Source organism: Rosa rugosa, chromosome 4 (assembly GCF_958449725.1).
Source record: "Rosa rugosa chromosome 4, drRosRugo1.1, whole genome shotgun sequence".
Classification (NCBI taxonomy): domain Eukaryota; kingdom Viridiplantae; phylum Streptophyta; class Magnoliopsida; order Rosales; family Rosaceae; genus Rosa; species Rosa rugosa.
Window position 1 is genome coordinate 46,723,980 of NC_084823.1, and position 21,743 is coordinate 46,745,722.

General features: G+C 36.8%; 2 protein-coding genes across 2 annotated transcripts; both read left to right on the forward strand.

Annotated features, from left to right (window-relative positions):
* LOC133744026 (ubiquitin-conjugating enzyme E2 10) lies at positions 1 to 2,984 on the forward strand. The gene is made up of 5 exons (XM_062172138.1): positions 1 to 117; positions 292 to 364; positions 1,660 to 1,787; positions 2,326 to 2,430; positions 2,597 to 2,984. The coding sequence occupies exons 2-5, from the start codon at positions 295 to 297 to the stop codon at positions 2,738 to 2,740; spliced, it is 447 nt and encodes a 148-aa protein (XP_062028122.1). The 5' UTR covers positions 1 to 117; positions 292 to 294; the 3' UTR covers positions 2,741 to 2,984.
* A 16,887-nt stretch (positions 2,985 to 19,871) lies between these two features.
* On the forward strand, positions 19,872 to 21,707 carry LOC133744023 (ethylene-responsive transcription factor CRF2-like). Its single transcript, XM_062172135.1, has one exon. The coding sequence runs from the start codon at positions 20,515 to 20,517 to the stop codon at positions 21,502 to 21,504; it is 990 nt and encodes a 329-aa protein (XP_062028119.1). The 5' UTR covers positions 19,872 to 20,514; the 3' UTR covers positions 21,505 to 21,707.
* The last annotated feature ends 36 nt before the right edge of the window (positions 21,708 to 21,743 follow it).

A 21,743-nucleotide genomic window follows, 5' to 3' on the forward strand; every position in this document is an offset into this window, starting at 1 on the left:
TCGTGAGTGGTGGTTTGGAGGGCTACACCCAGTCACCCACCTTCACAAATCAGTAATCACAACAATCTTTGAGAGGCAACAAACAAAACTATCTAATAAACCAGGAGGGTCTTTCAGGTAATTTCTCCACCTCTCTCTCGCTTTTCTGCGACCTGCAGAAAAAAAAAAAAAAAAAAAAAGAAGAAGAATTTGGGGGGTCCCCTATATTATTATTATTTGTGCGAGCGTTTTAGATTTGGGGGTGAGTTTGATCAATCTAGGGTTTGTCGTCTGTGTTTCGTTTTTGTGAAGGTGATGGCGTCCAAGCGGATCTTGAAGGAGCTCAAGGATCTCCAGAAAGATCCTCCTACCTCTTGCAGCGCTGGTATTTCCGATTTCCAATCCCGATCTGTTCTTTTCTTTGGTTTTGATTTTCAGATTTTTGTGTCTGCTGCTGACTTTGTTCGATTTGAATTTTGTATTTGTTGGTGAATATTGATGTCAAAGTTTGTATCTTGCTAGCTCTTTAAAGATTTTGGCTCTGATTTGTGAGCTTTTAATTAGGTCTTCATCGATTTGGTTTTCGTATCGATTAGTGATCAATTATATATATGAAGGAATTGTGTTTGTTTGTTGGTCGATTGAATCGCGTTGGTGAATACTAGAGATGATATAGGAAATAATGAATGTTGTCTAGGATAGTAAGTAAAGGTGCTACCTTTGTGAAGGAAGGTGGTAATCTTTGGCAAGCCCTGTTCTGGTTTTACTGATATAGGTAATATGCATATCATTTAACTTCTTGGGACTCGGACTCATTTGCAGGGTCCCATGAGGATCCAATTACGAGTTTTTTCTTTACATATGGTTATCTCCATACTCTAGGGCCGGTAAGTGATTCTCATTATGAGTAAAAAAGAGTGTTGGAACTCACCTAGGTGCTAAGACAGCATTAGGAAGGAGTTTTGTTATACATGGACACTGAAAAGGAGTTAGAAAGAGGGAGGTTGCGGCTGTCAAAGAAGTTAAATGGGATATTGGGAATCTGCAGATGAGATAATAACCAGCTTTTGGTGGGTTGGTAGTTGCTCGTCGTAGCGGTCATGGTAGGAAGGGCCTCACTTTTGTTCTAGGTTTCTTGATCGACCGTTTTTGCCCATGGATCTTCAAAATGGCTTGTCTGCTAGTGGAGGTTGAAAGCTTTTTTTTTTTTTTTTAACACAAATTTGCATTACATGACTCTCGATGAACTGAATTATAATAGTTCCTCCCCTTCTTCAGATACTTAGCTAGGCACATGCAAATGATGTAAAGTTCAAATGCCACTTTAGGTGCTATATCATTGATTATGTACTGTATTCTTTACTAGTTAATTTGAAGATTAGCATTACCATTATGTAATGAATGCAAGAATTCATGCTTTTGAGGAGAGTTTGGACCTATTTATGGAAACAGCAGATATCCATCTGCTGTATGCAGTGAAACTATTTGGAGTGCAAGACTTCAGATCGTCGAGGAATTTTTTTACTCTTTTATTTAATGTTCTTAATTAATTGGTAACTTAATGACTTGCTTTTCCTTTGTTGGAGAAATATGCTCGATGAAACACTGCTGATAAAAATTTTATTAACAGTGTTGTTCTATATTCAATTTAACTGTCTTTGCTTTTCTGAATATCTTTAGGCCCAGTTGCAGAAGACATGTTTCACTGGCAGGCGACAATCATGGGTCCTGCAGACAGTCCCTACGCAGGTGGAGTGTTTCTTGTCACCATACACTTTCCTCCAGACTATCCTTTTAAGCCACCAAAGGTACATCCTAGCATCCTATTAGCTTCAACTCGAAGTGTTATTCTGTTTACTTGGGACTCCCATTCTTTATTGCTCCTTTGTTTCCCATAGAAGTTCCTCTCCTGGCCATTATTTGTAGCAAGATATGTTGCTTGCTTAGTCCATGATCTGGGATCTGGTGTGAAAAGCTATAGCAAATCTTTACTCAATGCTTGAACTCTATATTCAAGCATATACTGTACAATCCACACGCGATACAACTTATTAGCCAATTTCAATTTGGTTTACTGTAATAGTTATGACCTTAAATGAATGCCTATCATGTACGGATCATTGTCAAGTAGGATTCAACAGGTATACCCTTTTAGCTTGTATAATTTAGTCTGAAGTCAAGAAAGTCCCAATTGTTAACAAGTGAACTTCTGCATACTGTCTGCTTTCATATAGTTATGTTGATTGAAAACAATCTGGCATGGAGTTTTAAATATTCTGTTGCCTATTTTCTCAGTATCATGGTCTGTGCTACTTCTCTGATGTCTGTTCTACTTGTTTTATGCAGGTTGCATTCAGGACAAAGGTGTTTCACCCAAACATTAATAGCAATGGCAGCATTTGCCTTGACATTTTGAAGGAACAGTGGAGTCCTGCGCTGACCATATCGAAGGTAAAATGTTTAATTTCAGTTTCTTTTAGTGTGTGGCAACTAGATTATCAACTTTTCTTATGGAGTATATACTGAAAAGGAAACAGAACCACGTGCTGCTATGTTATTTGTGTTACTGAAGCATGAAACTTATTTTGCTTCTTTTGTTTCTTTTGTTTTCCTCCAGGTATTGCTTTCGATTTGCTCCCTGTTGACTGACCCAAATCCTGATGATCCTTTGGTGCCAGAGATTGCCCATATGTACAAGACCGACAAGAACAAGTATGAGACCACTGCAAGGAGCTGGACCCAGAAGTACGCCATGGGCTAGTGTGCTGCTAGGACTCTGTGAGGACGGCATCTTTCCCTTTGGCATTGATCTTTTGATCAGACGTATGAATGGTATTGTTGTGATCTGTTCTTCACATAAATGGACCAAAAGGGAGAGTTTTCTGCCCTCGGAACAGAAATTGCTTTGAATTGTTATGCGAAATTTAAGTTATGACTATGAAACACATCCCTTGTGTCTGATACTCTCTTCTCTAAAATGAAATCACCTCTATCGTTGTCTGATACTCTATAAATCTTTTGCACTAGATAATGGCAGAGTAGATACTGAATTAACAAAATAGATCATAGAAATGCGGCATGTTCGCCTTTTTTGTGAAAATGCGTTGCAAATAGCCTCCAGATGTGCTTTACACTTCAGAATATGGATTATGAGGGCTGACATTCCTATACTGCAGAAGAAAATATATTGTATGAACCGACAGAAGCCTGTCAACAAAGATTTGAGAGCGGAAGCTTGTACCAGTATAGCCTTGATGAAACCAAAAAAGAGAGCTTAGAACTCCCCCAGACGTGCTTTCCGCTTTAAGAATATGGATTACGGGGGCTGGCATTCCTATACTGCAGAAGAAAATATTTTGTATGAACATAGAAGTATGCATTGGGCGCCTGTCAAAAAAGAGTTGAGAGCGGAAGCTGTACCAGTATAGCCTTAATTAAACTGAAAAAGATTAAACCGAAAAGGAGAGCTTTAGAACTCCCCTGGCCTAGGCACACTCGTTGGTAATTCCTTCACCGTTGCGCGAAAACCATCCATATAAATGGACACCTACGCCAACGAAATTTTCCCTTGTAGTCCAGAAGCTGTTCCAATCTGAAGGGATTCTATCCTCTGCTCTTCTACCTGAAAATAGGAAGTGTTTAGCAGTGCAGTACAGAACTACAGACAATGGACAAGCTCCAGCGAAAATTGAGTTCCTCTCAGTTACCAACCACAACTTGAAAAAGTTCCAATATAACATAGACGTTTGAGTTTCGTGGTGAACATAAATTTAGGGGTTCACATCAGGAAAACACATGATGCCTACAATATTTACACTACCCAAATACTTTCTTGTCAGACGAAGAGGGTTTGGAATTTTGTATAGATCATTAAGAAGTCAGCTGGAGAAGTAAACTTGCCACATCAGTTTCGTGGAGACGATGCCATAATCACATTTGAATCTTCTTCTTTTTTTTTCTTTTTCTTTTTACCAACATTTGGATCTGTTTGATTCTGCATTGTTTGTTATTTATTCATTTTGTTCATGTCGAGCAGACGGAGCAGTGTTCTTTGTTTACTTTATGGTTACAGCGTAAATAGATGGAAATCATCGAAGCAACCCTTTAATACGGATCATATATTTTTCTCTGCTAAACTCTATTATCACCAATGTATTTTATCTGTATATTATCACTCTGGAGGTATGTTCTATTCTCCCAAAAAAAAAAAAAAAAAAAAACAAGAAAGGTTGCTCGTATTAATTTTCGTTTTCATTTCCAGGAAGGCCTTGGGTTTAAAGCCCAAATACATATTTTGATGTGAAATATGTAAACCACTTTTTTTTTTTTTTTTTCTTTCTCCTTATTATAAAGAGGATCAAAGGATTTCACTCCTACCCCCATGATGACTCGAACCCATGACTTCGTCATTAGGGAGAGGGCGAGATACATATATACGTCATGCTTAGGAATAGTACCCCTAGTGACTAAGAACATTTTTCTTCACACTACAAAAACTTGAGTTGAAATATATTGCACCTAAACATTACTTAAATTAAAAAGTTATGACACTTGATATTTTCTGTTGTTAAGGTGGAGAACTGAACCAGAAATTCATTTTCTTTATCACCAATTAAATCAATGTTCAAGACCCATGATTCTTTTTTATCATCAATCCAATCACCGTTCACGTTTTTTGTAGTCCTAGTCATGGAGTCATGGGCATAGCAAGGGGTGGTTGAGAATTGATCTCTATGAAATTTGATTTTATGGTCTAATAATGTAGAACTTACTGTTAGAAATAGGTGCTATGAGTAACGGATCAATCCTCAAGAAACAGAACGTTGTTACTTGTTCGTAAGTCGTAACCAAAATATATACATTTACGACAAGGATTGCAAGTGATGTTTCAATCCTAAAAAAAAAAAAAATTAATAATAACAATACGTAAAGAACAGATGAAAGAATATCAAGCAATGAGAAGTCGAATTCATTAACTTGAATCTTTGAGAGAGACTTGCTTTGGTGCAATGTCCTAAGACAGAAATACGTCCCTACACATTTGCTGTAGATCTTCGTGGACGTTTATCCTGCAGGATACAACTCTCAATCCAAGGTTAGCAGTCTTGGATTCTATCGCGAATGCCAAATTGTGTTTTCTCTCAAAAGATTTTATGGAAGATATGTGAGTCTCAAAACTAATGTATTTTTGGAATTGGTATTTGTGCGTCTTTTATAGAATTCAGATTGAACGGTTGTATAAGAAGTTACAACTATTCAAATTGAACTTCAAAACGAACAGATATATTTTTTGTAATTGCTGTCATATTTATCTGAAACAAAAGAAATACGCATTTTCCTTTAAAAAAAAAAATACGCCTTTTTCTTTCAAAACAATAGAAAGATGCTCAAGTGCTTAGAGCCTGTGAGACCGAAGGCCCAAGGCCCAGTCTTTAATCACAAAGTTCCAACACTTACAAAGTTCCAAGTCCACACACCTTGCAAAGTTTTCATTGACCTATCTGGTTCTTCATATTTTTTCACTTTCCATTATTTATTGTTTACTAGTAAAACCTCTAAAGTTCCAATATATATAATTATATATATATACACACACAGATCCTATCCAGAGCGATGCCTCGCTCTGAAGTTTCAGAGCGAGGTTAGAGTTTAGGGTCACTTTTCGGTCGCATATCTACATCTCGACCGTTCAGTTTTTAGGTATTAATGTATAGATCATCTCTGCAAAATTTCAGCTAAATTGATGATCTTTAAGGTATCTAACTTGCTTAAACCAATGGACGAACTGAATCTGTTAAACCTGAACGGTACTAGCTTTAAGGCAGTTATCAATGTCTTAACGACTATCAATTTAGCTGAAATTTTGCAGAGATGATCTATACATTAGTACCTAAAAACTGAACGGTCGAGATATGGATATGCGACCGAAAAGTGACCCTAAACTCCAACCTCGCACTTTAAGTTCAGAGCGAGGCCTCGCTCTGAATAGGATCTGTATGTATATATATATATATATATATATATATATATATATATATATATATATATATGCGCGCGCGCAGAATACGGCAATTCAATCTTTAACTCTTCCATATTTGCGCGCTCGTAGCCTCGTACAATTTTCCTGGCCACAGTACTAATCTGAGTGACAAAGAGCATCACTGCAAGGACCCGAGTCCAAATCCCTTACACCCAAACATGGCTTGACATTAAGAAGTCATGTCACACTCAAGACTGAGTTGAAAATTGGGTTAAGATGGGATTACAAAATCTCGATCTACTTTTTCCACGAACCATATCATTCATAGGGGTACAGGTCTAGAACCCTTTTGAAGATTTCCTTAGCAAAGTGAAAAAAATACGGAGAAATGACAGTACGTGGTAAAGCATGCATCTTTTAATCCTTACCACAATATCACCTCCTTTATCAAAGAAAATATCATCTCCTTTCTCTGATAGCCATGCAGTCGTATATATAGAAACCCAAAAAGCTGCTTTAGAAGGAGCAGACCGTTGGGTCTCTGTAACTGAGGCCGGCCAAAGTGACAGCAAGTAGTTTACAAGTGGAACGTGGTAAAAAGTATAAACCACCCAGATAATTCAACCTCTTGTTAATTAATAATATGCACCAGTCCCTCTCTCTCTCTCTCTCTCTCTCTCTCTCTCTCTGGTGAGAACCAAACCCAAGTGGCTGAATAGGACATGGCTGAAAAATTGCGTTCTTGTCGACATGTTTACCATATCTGATAATCTGATATCCTTCGCACAGGGACAACACTCTTCCTGGAGAAGAAACAAACGAAGGGCTACAAACCTAAGCCAGGACCCTAAAGAGATAGTCCTACAGCTACAGGCCTAACCCTTTACCTCTTTGTTTCTTTTAACCCTAGCTAGTCTTTTTAAAAGTTAAAGCTACAGAACCATATATTGTCTCCGAGTAAAGAAAGCGAGAGCTGAGAGAGCCCCTCCATACCCCAGCAGAACAACTAGCTGGGATATATGCCCACATTAAAGGGCTTTGGCTTTGGCTTTGGCTTAGGCCTGGCTTTTTTACCCCTCTTTGTGTGATTGAAAAGTCGTCTGATGCTCTTCTCTCTTCCCATATGAAGCTTGGATTTTAAATATGGATATGGAATTTTTAGGGTTTAAAGTCAGAACGTAGAGACAGCTTTGAAGAACATCTGCGTATCTATTGGACCAAATCTAGGGTGGTGGCAGTGACCAGCCAGTGCGAAAGTGACACGTAGCATGTGCTCTATCACGTGACCATATCACGTGTGCTCGCGCTTGATGAATTAACCTACAAAACTATTAAATGGTGTCTGAGATATTGTATGTAGACCATACCTTACCAAGGTTCATGTACAATGTTCAAATTTGAATTATACTATTATGTACAATGGAAAATAATCAAAATATGTCCCAAAATGAGGGAGATTTTCAGTTTATTACTAACGAAATTAATGGAGCATTACATTAACATGTTTAAGGAAAATCAGCAACTTTTTACATTTGATATTTCTTTTTTCAACAAAACATTATATCATATAACTAAACTTTTCGAACAACATGCAAAATATTTGACAAACTATATAGTTCTCTTATTAAAGAACCCAAATTTTAAGCTATAAGAAAGTAGAAATTCTGATAGAGACTTGCAAAGAATTTAGATTGAAAACTCCAAACAAAAGATAAATTCTTGCAATTACAAATTTAAACCACCGTTGGTCGTTGATCTAGAAAGGTACCCGCGCATCAAGCCAGCAAAGTTCAACTTATTTTGTGATGGGAAATTAATATTAGAACATGATCTGAGTTTAAAAGACTACCTACCTAAACCTCAAGAACCAGAAACCATGGAGTCAAGAACTGTGGCCTGTGCCCTGTCGACAATCGTATTTAATTAGGCCTTGTTCCCCATAAAACCAAATAAATTAGCTTAGTTGTATCTCAGGCTATAGTTTCGTTTACATTATATTGTACACAGGGATCCATGTCTTTCTATGTCTAGCAACTTTGCACTTGCACTAGTTAATTCGCAATTGACCAACTTCTTTAATCTTTATCACACTGAGATTATTTAACTTGAATTGCACGTGGAAAGCTTAATGCAGAAAGGGGAAGATAATGAGTCGTGCACAGGAGTTGTAAAGGACCCTGGCCCCATAAAATCAGGCCGTTAATTACTACTATAATCAAAATTAGTAGTGTGCTTTCTGAGGGCTAATTGTCTCTACTGAGGACAAAGAGTGAGTTATCTCTACCTGCTTTGATCCCCACTCAAATCATATGATGTGGCCATTGTCGAGCTTGGTCGCCATTTTCATGGACTTCAAGCCGTTTGATGAAGTGGACTTGACCTAAAAGTTTTGGTTTAAGTATTATTACGGGTCTCTTTAATCACTTGTTGCTTATAACCTAATCATCTAACCATATATTAGTGCTAATTATTCATTGTACGTAGTCTGATCGTGTAACCATTTATTAGTGCTAATCATTCCTTGATCAATCGCTTTCGAGTTACTTAGTCAAATACTATAGATATACAAGTCGAAACTTCAATAAACATGTATCTTATAAAAAAAACATCTATAAACATGTACTAAAGCATGTGGAAGTGTGAAACTGTGAAGGTATATGCACATAAGCGATTATCAACCTGTCAGTTGATGTGTGTTATCAGAAGTTCAGAACTACAACTATATGCAAATACGCATGGACTTGAGACTATTAGAGTGAGGGAAACGATCAAAAACCAATGCATTGGAGAAAACGGAAGTTGAGACTAATGTTTGACCAAGTAAATATGGGGTGATCAAAGAGTTTTTATTATAAATTGACCTGGACACCTTGAGATATTTCAAGCTCGAGGTAATTGTCTGATACTCTAATTAGTAAGTTCCTCTAACTCCAACTTTACATACACAATTTTTGTCAAAAAAAAAACTTTACATGCACAATAACAATTTCTAATCGGTGGATGCAGTAACGACTAACGATCATTCATGTATGCATATAAGGATTGAAACAGCTAATCAAGATGTGAACCAGTAGCATGTTGTTTATCACATGCAGGAGAAAAAAAATGCCACAACGTTTTCTTTCATGGAAAGTAAAACACTTCGTTTGCATGACCATGCACTATAGTTGTGAACGTGCAAGCATTGAAGAGGGATATTATTCTGTTCCAAGTTATGGTTGGGTACCAAACGGGATGAAATCTGCTGTCCCCAAAAATACTGTGCCAAACCAGTCCCCATGCATTCATTGGTCCACAAAGAATAAAATATGGAACAAAAGATTAAGAAAATATTTTCTTAATCTTTATGGACCAATGAATGCATGGGGACAGGTTTGGCACAGGGTATTAGGGACAGCAGATTTCTTCCCGGTACCAAACATGCATGTAATCATTTAGACAATGACCCAATAATCAAACAGACAACTTGCGATCTAAGTCAACAAATTTCCTTACTACTGCAATTAATACTTTCAAGTGATGAATAAAAGTGATGGTCGGAATCAGGAAAGAACAGTGTTAATAATGGTGGTCCAAGAGTGAAGTTGGTGTGGTTTTATTTATGATAGACCTAAAGGCATTAAATCAAGTTTACTAGGCTTGTTGTTTAAATTTCCAACCTTGATTTTGTTCCCTATTAATGTTTTCTGTTGCTATTCTTTTAATGTTAGTTTGCACACTTTGATATTCCTACCTACACCGTACCATAAAACCCTCAATTTCTGGGTTTAAAACATTGCTTTTCCAAACAGAAACAAAGGAAGAGTAGGAAGTTGGTATTATTAGTCAATAGTATGTACTCGTACTGTTCTTCGAGCACTTGAAGTTGATGTCCAACTATACCCGGGAAACAAAAAGAAATGCCACAATATACGAATATTGTAAGCCTATTTGTTATATAGTTGCAGAAAAGAAACCACTACTAGCAAAACAGTCGATGCACACTGATTTTAATCATACTGATTTATATGAGCTACAGATATCAGTATGAATGATTATTTTAGACAGATATCTGTGTGAAGGATTAACTGACACAGATATCTGTATCTAATATGCTAAATTGGGACCACATGAATAGTTATTATAATTGTATGTACAGATATGTGTGTGAATAAAGAAGACCCACAGATATCTGTGAAAGATGTTAAATTAGTATTTGTTAACTCACACTAATATCTATGACTATAACTATATATACAGAAATCTGTATGTAATAAAATTAACAAATTGAGATTTCAATCGTAAAATAAATTGTATTTACAGATATCTGTGTAAATAAATAATATTCACTGATATCTGTGTGAAAACATGGACTGATATCCGTGTGATTAAGATAATATTCACTGATATCCGTTGAAAATCATTTTCACTGATATCCGTGTGATAGCACTCACTGACATCCGTGTGAATAAGATAATTTTTACTGATGTCCGTGTAAAAACATAGACTGATACCTGTATTTATTTGTACTTATCAGTTATCACTTCATTTTTGATTTTTCTAGATAAGAAAAAGGGTAAAATCCTCATAAACACCAGCCTCCTTTAGCCACCATAGATTTCAGATCTGGATCGAAAACGACATCGCATCCTCAACGGAAGCTCCATGGCTTGAGATATCTGCTCCTTCGCCATAGCTGCTGAGTTCTCGTTGTTTCTGTCTTTTCTGAGATCTCAGATCTGGGATCTCTCATACATATCTCAAATTTCAGATCCGTTCCCAAATCTCAAATCACTTCTGTGGCACTATTAGTTTCTCTAGCCTCGGCTTTGAGTGATGTTTTAGCTCCTGATATGATCTTGGTAATGGCTTTTGATCTCAAGCATGGGAGGAGCTCGGATTGAAGTTTTTCTTTTTGATTTTAACAAAAAATTATTTTTTTGTCAATCATGTTTAATCTTACTTTGAATTTAATTGTTTTGTTATATTGATCTTTTTTCAGGTTTGGTTATGGTTATATCATGTGGGATAATGAATAAGATGAACTGAGATATCTTGAGTGTTCTTGGGGTGGATACTGCTGCATATATGGCAGACGTGATTTTGTGAAGGAAGACTTGCAAGACAATTGCAGATTGGGAGAGTGATGACCAGTTCATTATAATTACCATTAAATTAGAACAAGAAACCAAATTATTAATTATTAGTATTTACCATAAAAATATGGAAATATGTTAAATTAATATTTCAAGCATAATTTTTTCTTTGATCTAAATTCACACTGATTTTGATCTGATGGTAAAAAATAAATGAGAATCTGAAATATGAGTGGGTCCCATAGAAAACACTCACACAGACTTTTTTATCTGTGTGCAAAGGCCAATGGCCACCCCCCTCAAATGGGACAGAAATTTAATCTGTGAGTGTAGGGTGGCCAATGACCATCCCACACAGATTTCAGTGAATAATGGGATTAATACATACGGATTAAAATCAGTGTCTAATAGCCTTTTTACTAGTAGTGAACTTTACTATAGAATCATCTTTTCAAACTAGTTAGTTTCAATTTTTTTTTTTTCATACAACCGTGAACCGTTTACTCCCTAAAATTCATTAAACTTGTACAGTTCTAGTGAATAAGTCAATAATGTTATCAAATTTTGTTATGGCTGTTTGGTGTGGGGTGTCCATAGTTGTAGTTTTGAGCTTTTGTTAGGCTTGCATGAAGCTCTGTTTTCCTTTCCTTTTTGTATTTGGGAAGGTTTATGTCTTCCCCTTTTTCTTAGCTTGTACGTTTTCTTTTGTTTATTAATAAAATAACAAATAGGGGGAAAGGGTGGTGGGTTCCCGGAGAGTGGCAGAACCCTCTCATTCAAGATCAAGGGTGAGCTTTGTGCCCTATAGTGTTTGTACGAGGAGCTAATATCTCCTAATTCTTTATTTGAATTTTCAACAAAAAAAAAAAAATTATCAATTTAATTAGCTATATGTAGTTCCACAATATCGTTGGGAGCCAGTTTCTTGAGGCGTTTTGGAGATAATGTTGATGCTGGGTATAAACCCAGCTACTATTGGGGTGGAGCAACTATTAACACATATATTGACATTATACAGTATAGGAGCAACTGTACAAGAATGATAAAAGAAAATTGATTGAAATTTGCATAAAACAGAAGCGACGAAAGAACATGAAACAAGAAATAAGTTAGAACGTACAAGGAAAAAATAATGAGATAATGTAATACGGCAATTACTTTTCTTGGTTTTTATACTCACTAAAATAATTATTAAAAAACCCAACATATAACTCTGAATTGAGAGTAGAGAATATTACATCAATTTGAAATGGAAATTTCTGTCCCTAAAAAACACCAATTTTTCTGTTTCGGGAGGAGGGGGATAGATATTTTCTCATGTTTCATAAACATCATGATTGGCGAATAACAATAACTCGAAACCGAGTAAAAGTACATATAGGTATTAGAGCTTGATTAATAAGAACATAGGGATAGGTTAATTCGCAATGGACCAAAATCTGATCAAATTAATACTAATACTGGGAATTCTCTCTAAGTTTTTCGTGGCTCAAAGAATGCAGCACAACCACAACTAGCTAGAAATATATATCTAGGAGATGATGATGATGATGCTGATTGACTTGTCTATCTCTCTAGAGGTTAAGCAACAGCACAATTATCAAATAACAAAGTGTTTAAATTTAGTGGTTTGAGAAGCCAAAACAAAATTTGAACATGAATATGATTTGTTTTTGTTTGGTTTTGTTTTGTTAATATGTATAGCTCAGAGACCAGGACCTCTCTCATGGATTTGTCGAATCCCATGTAGTCTTTGCTAATTGTTTTTTTATGAGTGGTTTCATACGGCCTTCTTCCTCTCCTAATTATAAGCAAAGCAAAGAAAACCAAGGCAGACTCCAAGAAAGCTACTACAGCTTTTGTTTTTGCTTCTTCTTTGCGAATCCAAATGCCCCCATTTTCTCTTCTCTTGTTAATCATCCACTGGATCTCAAAACACAAGTTTCAATATTAGTGGGAAGAAAATAAATAAAATTATCAGGAATCCCTTTTTATTATATGATTCAAATTTCAAGATATCATTAGTGTGATGTTTTCAGTATAATTCAGGAATTTTTTTTTTTTTTAATGAGGTTGAAGTACAAAATTTCTCACATTGACTCTGCTTGTCTAGTTGCTATCACTTCAACCTCTTGCAAGTAATTTGTTGAACACTTTATTCTCACACTTATAAATAAAATATCTGAACATATAGAAAGGTGAAAATAAATTTGAGTTGACGCAATCATCGTCACTAGAAGCACCTTAGAGTTGATAGTGAACGGTGTAAGTATGCTACTGATCTATTCCCTTCCTATTATATCGAAAGGAAGATACTTCGCTGACCATACCTGGTCAGCTTTGGCTGACCCTAACCACTAAGTGGGAGACACGTGTCTTCCTAAGCCAATTAAGCCTTCTACACGCGCTCGATCCCGTCGGTGGCGCTGTGCTTCATGACGGGAATGGAGGTGGAGGAAGCAAGCATAGTACTGCTGCGAAGCAGGGTAGTACCCCGGAGGAGGACTTGCCGTTGCTGGAGACGTGCCGTTACCGGAGACAAGTAAAGAGATATCTCGATCCGCGGTGTAGACTTTGATTGAGAGGGTGGGTGCGATGGTGGTGACTGGAAACCGGCGATGGGGAGTGGAGAAGGGGTTGAAGATTAAGGAGGAGGAGGAATGAGGTTTGGGGATGGTCAGCTTGGTCGGGGTGAGCAGCCGATAGGGAATGGAGAAGAGAGAAGGAGAACAGAAAGAGAGGGGCCCAAAAAAAACACGTGTTGGACCCTGAGTGGCGTTGGTCAGGACGGGCTGCCCATGGCTGGTCAGCCAAGTATTGTCCATATCGAAAAGAAATTTTGTTGATGGAGGAATAATTTTCCTAAAAGTGGTTGCACAAATTACGATTTGATTAAAATCTTGGCAGGATAAAGTGCATGGCAAAATTCAGGTTAAATAACAAAGTTCCATGCAATTTATAATCAATGACAAAATCAAATGAGCTATACAAAATCGTGATGAGGATGAGATAACAACCATATGAAAGATAACAACTTAAATGATTATAATCTACGAAATGTCACTTCATTCTCGAAATATTGTCTACTAAATTTTCTTTGATAAAAAAAAATTATGGATATTCGTTTTAGGATCAAATTAATTTCATGAGTATATTTATCCTTCTTTTTTTTTTTCGTAGATAGCATAATAGGATCACAGTAGTGACAATTTTGGGATTTGACCATAAAAATAATAGCATAGAATAATCTGCCGCCATAGCAACTCGTCTCCATTTGTTATAGTTGTGAAGTTGGGTATATTTGTATTGTAGTTTATGCACCAATTTTGTGTCTATATTGTTGAGACAAAATTCCTAATAGTTTTGCTTAGTTTCCCAAAATCCAAATTCCTACTGTGGCTGCCACTCTTCCAGGTATTTCTTTGTTAATATATATTGCAAATTTGGACCTGTTCAATTCCTTCATGCTGATTAGCACCCACTGGTTTTGTTTTCTTGCTTTGTGATCACATCATTACAACAATGTTGCTATCCATCATAATTGGAAGAGAGTCCATTAAGGCAAAATCTAAAGCACTAGGAGCTGGTAAGCAATCCAAATCTGGTTGTGCAACAAAGCGGCAAAATTATTGGAAAATGACGAATTTCCATTCCATTTTCCTGATTTGAAATTCCTTTGACATAAATCTACGGAGAAGAGCCTAGCATGGTGGTTGTGATGATCCAACTACCAAATGATTAGTGACGAAGAGGAGATTGAAATGTAACATAGGTAATTAGTGTTGTTTTTCGAGTGTCAATTCAACACTCATCAAGTCATCATGTTATGAAAATTATAATTTACGAAAACTAATCATGCTCTAAGTGAATAATATGATTACAGATAAGTGTTTGAAAGCGGATTAGGAATCTTCACTTGAAAGTTGGACATGATAGTTAATCCAGCTCAAATACTCATGCATGACGTACACCCTAGAATCTCTTATCGCAATCATAAAAACCTTTAGTCAAAAAATAAGTTGTGTTTTATCTACGATTCAAATAAATTTAAATTAACTCACAAATTAATATGATCATCTCATCATCACAATAAAACATTGCAATATCACATTCTTCCTCCAAATATCATCTTCAGAAAACAATTAGCATATTGGAATCCCATATTATAACCGGAAGTAACTAGTTAATTCATGCAATACTTAAGATCGAGGTCATGGATTCAAGTCAACATGAAGATAGGAGTGAAATTCTTTGATCCTATTTAAAAAATAATAATAAAAAGAATAAAAAATGCAATACCTACGTCCACTCCATTCAAATTTGACATCAATAAATTCTTACCGAAATACATAAGATGTGAAACTCTTTCACGACAAACCTGAAATCCGACTGGGGCAATACCCCACTGGAAAACAAATAGTAAAGAAAGAGAGCAAGTTGCCCCATAATAAAGACTGCTAAATTTGTTCCCAGTGCAGTAGTAGTAATATGCATGGGAACCCTCACTCGACCAAATAATTAATCTTCTCGAATTAAAATATTGAGGGTATAAAATTGCAAAAGAAACAAGCAGGACGGCTCTGATATTGTCTGACACGTTGTTCGAGGTCGCCGACTCGCCGTGGCAGCAAATCTCACAATATGGGCTACTTGGCCCATGCCACCACTTCTGCTATTAGCCCAGTTTTTCTGCGGGATGCAATGACTATATTGCCCTTGTGCGTTTTCACTGTCGCTACTCCATTCAACTTCTAAAGCCAATATTTGAGAAAACAAAAATATAGATCTGAAAATAGGTGCATGAAATGCATTTACTAACTAAAATATGTCATAAAAACAACAAGCATTATGTTTGGAATTTTGGATATGATCAGCATACGAACAATGTGGCTTCACAAAATTTCAATGATAAAATTTTATTTCTGTCTCGGTCTATTATATGTTTAGAAAGATGTTATGTTTGATAAATTGTACATTGAGAATAATACACGAACACAAAGATGAACACATGATTAACGTAATCTGAATTGTGAAACTGTGCAATATTTATATATAAATAGAAGATATGCGTTTATTCCCACTTTTAAAAAATTATTAAAATTTTCACATGTTTATGATTTGATTACGATCATTGTTTCTTTCTTATTTTTGGTCATTTCATACGTAATGAAATAAATCTTGAATTAAGAAACTATCATTTTCGTCAAAGATTTTACTTAAAAAAAAAAAGACATTAGTTTACAAATGTGGCCAAAATAAAGGGAGATTCACCGAATGAAATCACTTTGTCTTTTTTTTTTTTTTTTTGGAATAATCATCACTTTGTTTATATATGCATGAAGAATATGAGAGGAAACAAATTGTCACGAGCCTGACAGATTTTCATTAAATGTGAATGCTTTTAGTGGCTACCTTACGATTGAAAATGATAGCACTTCACCTAATACGTTCATCTTATTCATATTATTACACCACGAGCTAACTAGAAACATATAGTCATATATAACGTACGCTGGAGCCATTTATGAGCTACCAAATATTTACCTATCTATCTAAATCTCTATGTACTCCATGATTGTTTTTCCCAAACTAGCACCCACCCAGTTTTGCTCCATCTTTGATTCCATATATTCTACCATTCAAAAACATGTCTCAATTCTTCGTACAAACTTTAATGAGAAATTTCTTTTTATTTAAAAAAGAAAAAAACATTAATCAGAAAGAAATACACCTTATTCGAATGTTCATAAACCGCAAAATTTCATATTACGACGGTTACCCACTTGGAAACCTATTTACTATATTAGAATGAACAACTTAATAATTGTCCACACCTATACGAGCCATTTTAAAATAAGGACTAATTTCAGTTTACCCCCCTGAGGTTAAGGGTCGTCATCATGTTAGTCCCTCTAGTTTCAATTTAATCATGTTAGTCCCTGTACTCTCAAATTTCATCATCCGTGTCCAATTTCTACTATTCCGTCCAATTTGGACCGTTAAGTCTGACTTTTGAGGGCTAAAATGGTCATTTCAAGACAAAAAAAACTAAAAAAAAAAAGTTTTTTTTTTTTTTTCGTTTTTTTTTTTTGCATTTTTTTTATTTTCTTGTTTTTTTCTTTTCTTTTTCTTCGGTTATTATTATTATTATTTTTTTTTTATAATTTTGTATTCAACCTATACACCATAAGTTATAATAGGTTTATAAAAACAAAAAAAAATACTCTAGGTAGTTAAAAAGCCGCTCGCTGGTCTACGATATTTGTGATATATCTCCGATAAAGCGAAAAATTTTAGGATATATTTGTAAAATATATTTATAAAATATAATAGGTTTATAAAGTGAAGAATAATAGGATATATCCCCAATAAAGTGAAGAAATATCTGTAAAATATGATTAAAAAAATAAATACAGATATTTCTTCACTTTATTGGGGATATATCCTAAAATTTTTCGCTTTATCGGAGATATACCACAAGTTATAATAGGTTTATAAAAATAAAAACAAAAAATACTCTAGGTGTTTCTTTTTTATTTTTTTTATTTTTATAAATTTTTTCTTCAACCTATGCACCACAAGTTATAATAGATTTATAAAAAAATAAAAAAAATACTCTAGGTGGTTAAAAAGTCGCTCGCTGGTCTACGATATTTGTGATATATCTCCGATAAAGTGAAAAATTTTAGGATATATTTGTAAAATATATCTATAAAATATAATAGGTTTATAAAGTGAAGAATAATATGATATATCCCCAATAAAGTGAAGAAATATTTGTAAAATATGATTAAAAAAATAAATACAGATATTTCTTCACTTTATTGGGGATATATCCTAAAATTCTTCGCTCGCTGGTCTACGATATTTGTAGAACATCTCCGATAAAGCGAAGAATTTTAGGATATATCCCCAATAAAGTGAAGAAATATCTGTATTTATTTTTTTAATCATATTTTATAGATATTTCTTCACTTTATTGAGGATATCTTAAAATTCTTCACTTTATAAACCTATTATATTTTACAGATATATCCTAAAATTCTTCGCTTTATCGGAGATATATCACAAATATCGTAGACCAGCGAGCGGCTTTTTAACTACCTAGAGTATTTTTTTTTGTTTTTATAAACCTATTATAACTTGTGGTGTATAGGTTGAAGACAAAACTATAAAAAAATAATAATAATAATAAGCGAAGAAAAAGAAAAAAAAAATGCAAAAAAAAAAACAGAAAAAAAATACAAAAAAAAAAAAAAACGAAATATTTTTTTTTTTGTCTTGAAATGACCATTTTAGCCCTCAAAAGTCAGACTTAACGGTCCAAATTGGACGGAATAGTAGAAATTGGACACGGATGATGAAATTTGAGAGTACAGGGACTAACATGATTAAATTGAAACTTGAGGGACTAACATGATGATGACCCCTAACCTCAGGGGGGTAAACTGAAATTAGTCCTTAAAATAAAGTAAGAATCATTTGAAATCTGAAAAGAGACATATAAAGTGAGTAACTATTTAGTCACCTTAACAATCACTCAATGTATAATCAGGTCGAATACAGTTAGGATAACCAGACAAGGGTGGCTGGTGACTCCAATGATCTGCCATCTAAACCATTGAGATTAATCCAAACCATACAAACATAACACCCGAAACCACACATTATTACTACCTTGTTTGCTCTACCCCATAATAATAGCCCAAATTAAGACATGGCTAAAAAGGAAAAAGATTTGTGAAAAAAAAAAAAAAAAAAAATACTCGTGCCCCTTCCTTCTCTTTAATTTGTTCACATTGAATTCCACCCGTCCGTTTCAAGCACCACCATCTAACTAGTGGAGCAAGACAAAAACACCATCTTTATGATCCAACGCCTACAATGTTCAATTCCCCCAAATTTTGAATGCTGGGGCCATTACTTATTGCCAAGAAAAGCATGCCTTGCCCCAAAAGAAAAAAAAACCACAAAAAAATCAAAATCAGAATTTTCTTCTTAGGCTCACTACTTGGGCACCAAGCAAAGATGTTTCTCTCCGTGCGATCACGGACTTGGCCCTATCATCTCTCGACACGTGTCGGCATGTTGATACCTGAAAGAGGGGCAGACAATGCATGGTTAAGGAGTTTTCATTTTTTTAAAAAAAAATGGCCACAAAATTCGAGGCTGCCTGCCACGTTAAACTTAGCTGTAAAAAGATAAGGGGAAGAGGGGTGAAAATTTTTTAAATGGTAAATAAAATAACCCCAAATGGTACCAGTACCACCAACACCACCCACCTCCCCAGAGTCTAAGTAGTTATAAATTTAGCGGAATGACGGAAATGCCCCGAGTACAAGCTTCCATAACCGAAGGTTAAGAAGTAATTACTGCTCATTCAACGGGTCATTAACCTCATTAATTAATCCTTACTCCCCAGTCAAACCAACCCATGTGTCGTCTCACGTGACCCGAATCCCAAATTCCGAGAATGAAAATATGAATTTTTTCTTTATTTTGTTTTCGCCACTAGCTGACTCAGCAGCGGGCCAGTCGGCCCCACACCTGGAGCAACCCTCTCATTGGATCTCCTTCTCTCACCGACCCCACTTGCCCGACAGACGCGGCGCCTCGTAAAATATCTCGGACTCTCGCCAGTGAAAGCTCGAGAGCTACCCACCGGGCAGTGGGCTCCACCCGGTTTAACGGTGGATGAAAAGTAAAAAAGAAAATAAAAATTAAAGAAACAGAGAAGGCAAAAGAAATTTTAAAAAATTTAAAATGTGGGTCTTAAACCGGGTTTACCGATTTCGGCTGTTGGGATCCTATAAAAGTAGGTAGTTTTGGTATCCAGCGAATACTTTGCTTGTTTCTCTCTGCGTGTGTTATCTATCTTCAAGACTCCTCTCCTCACTCTCTCTCTCTCTCTCTCTTCTCATTTTTCTCAGTACTAAGCAAAAACCCAGTACTCACAGTCCTCTCTTTCCCAAAAGCCAAACAGAAAATCGTAGTCTTTCGGAGGCCGATTCCGGACATTTATTCCCTCTCCCTTTCCGGTTAAAAGCCACTCCACTCACTTCTATCTCTGCTTTTTTTCGGGTTTGAGCTTTTCGGTCTCCTCTCTAAGAGGGGGGGGGGGGGGGTAAGGTTTTCACGGTCACGCTCTTTAAACTTTCTGAGAAATTTCTCGTCCTTTGATGGAGCTTTTTCTGCTTGTGACTATTTAATTCCTTCCAAGATTTGATTTTTTTTTTTTTGGGTTTGGGGTTGAGCTTCTCTCCGTTTCGAGGCTTCTCTTTAACGTGTTCCTCCTGAATCGTTCAGGCTTTCCTTTTTATCCTCTTCTTTATTCTCTTCTCCCAAAGAATCTCTCCCACCTTTTTCCAATTTCTAGCTATTTCACGCTCCCACTGGGGGGGCTCTGTGACTCACTCACCTCTCTTTCAATGCGAATAAGCTGCGCTAGAATCTGAAGATTATTTCCGGGTCTATCTAGCCATGAATCCAGCCGTCAAGTACTCGCAGCACCGGAACCACACCAAGCTCGTCTCTAATTCCGAAGCCGAGGCGGTGCGGCCCAGGATTGTACGGATTTCCGTCACTGACGGCGACGCCACCGATTCCTCCAGCGACGACGAGCCGGAGGCCTTCTTCGGGCGCCAGAGAGTGAAGAAGTATGTGAATGAGATTTCGATTGAGTCGTGTTCGAGGGAGGCCGAGGAGGCGGCGGCCGCCGCGGTCTGGAAGAGCAGGACGTCCAGGACGGTGAGGAAGAAGACCGCCGGAAAAACCGTGGTTCCGGCGACTCACCGGACGTTGAAGCCCGCGGCCGGGAAGAAGTTCCGGGGAGTGAGGCAGAGGCCGTGGGGGAAATGGGCGGCGGAAATCAGAGACCCGTTCAGGCGAGTACGGCTCTGGTTGGGTACGTACGATACGGCCGAGGAAGCGGCTATGGTGTACGACAACGCGGCCATCCAGCTGCGTGGACCTCACGCGCTCACCAACTTCCACTCTCCTCCGGCGGTCGAGGCCGACATTATGTCCAACGTTAAGCCGGTCGTCAGTTACGGCTACAATTCCGGCGAGGAGTCACACAACACTATCTGCTCCCCAACCTCCGTGCTCCGCTGTCCCTCGCCGTCAAACGAAGACGACTCGTCGTCGCCGAGTCCCAAACAACAACCACCTCAACAACAACTCGAAGTCCGGGAAGACTCTTGTGTTTCCGAGAACTTCTCGGAGCTCTCCGACCACACCAGCTTCGAGAGCTTCATTCCAAACGACATCTTCGATTTCCAGACGACAATACCTGACTTCTTCGAAGAGAGCAGTGTTTTCAAAGAAAGCTTCTGCGATTTCGAAAATTTCGGCGACATCTTCGCCGATTCGGCTGTGGATTTCGGGTTCGGATCCTCCGCCACCACAACCTGCGACTATTTCCAAGACATCGGCGACCTCTTTGCCTCCGACCCTCTTGTTGCTTTATGAGTTTGTAATAATAACTACCACCGCTTGGTTTTTTCTGTTCTCGGTTGTTGCCGGTTTGTCGGCAAATTTTGTATCGGCGGGAATGAAAAATATCGGATCGCTTTTTTTTTAAATTATATTATTAATTTTGTAATTTCAGTTATTTGGTTTGTATTAATTATTTATATTTATTAACGGTGAAATGAGACCGAGTTCGGCTAATACGGTACGGTGTCGCTCTGTTCTTTTTGGGTCTATCT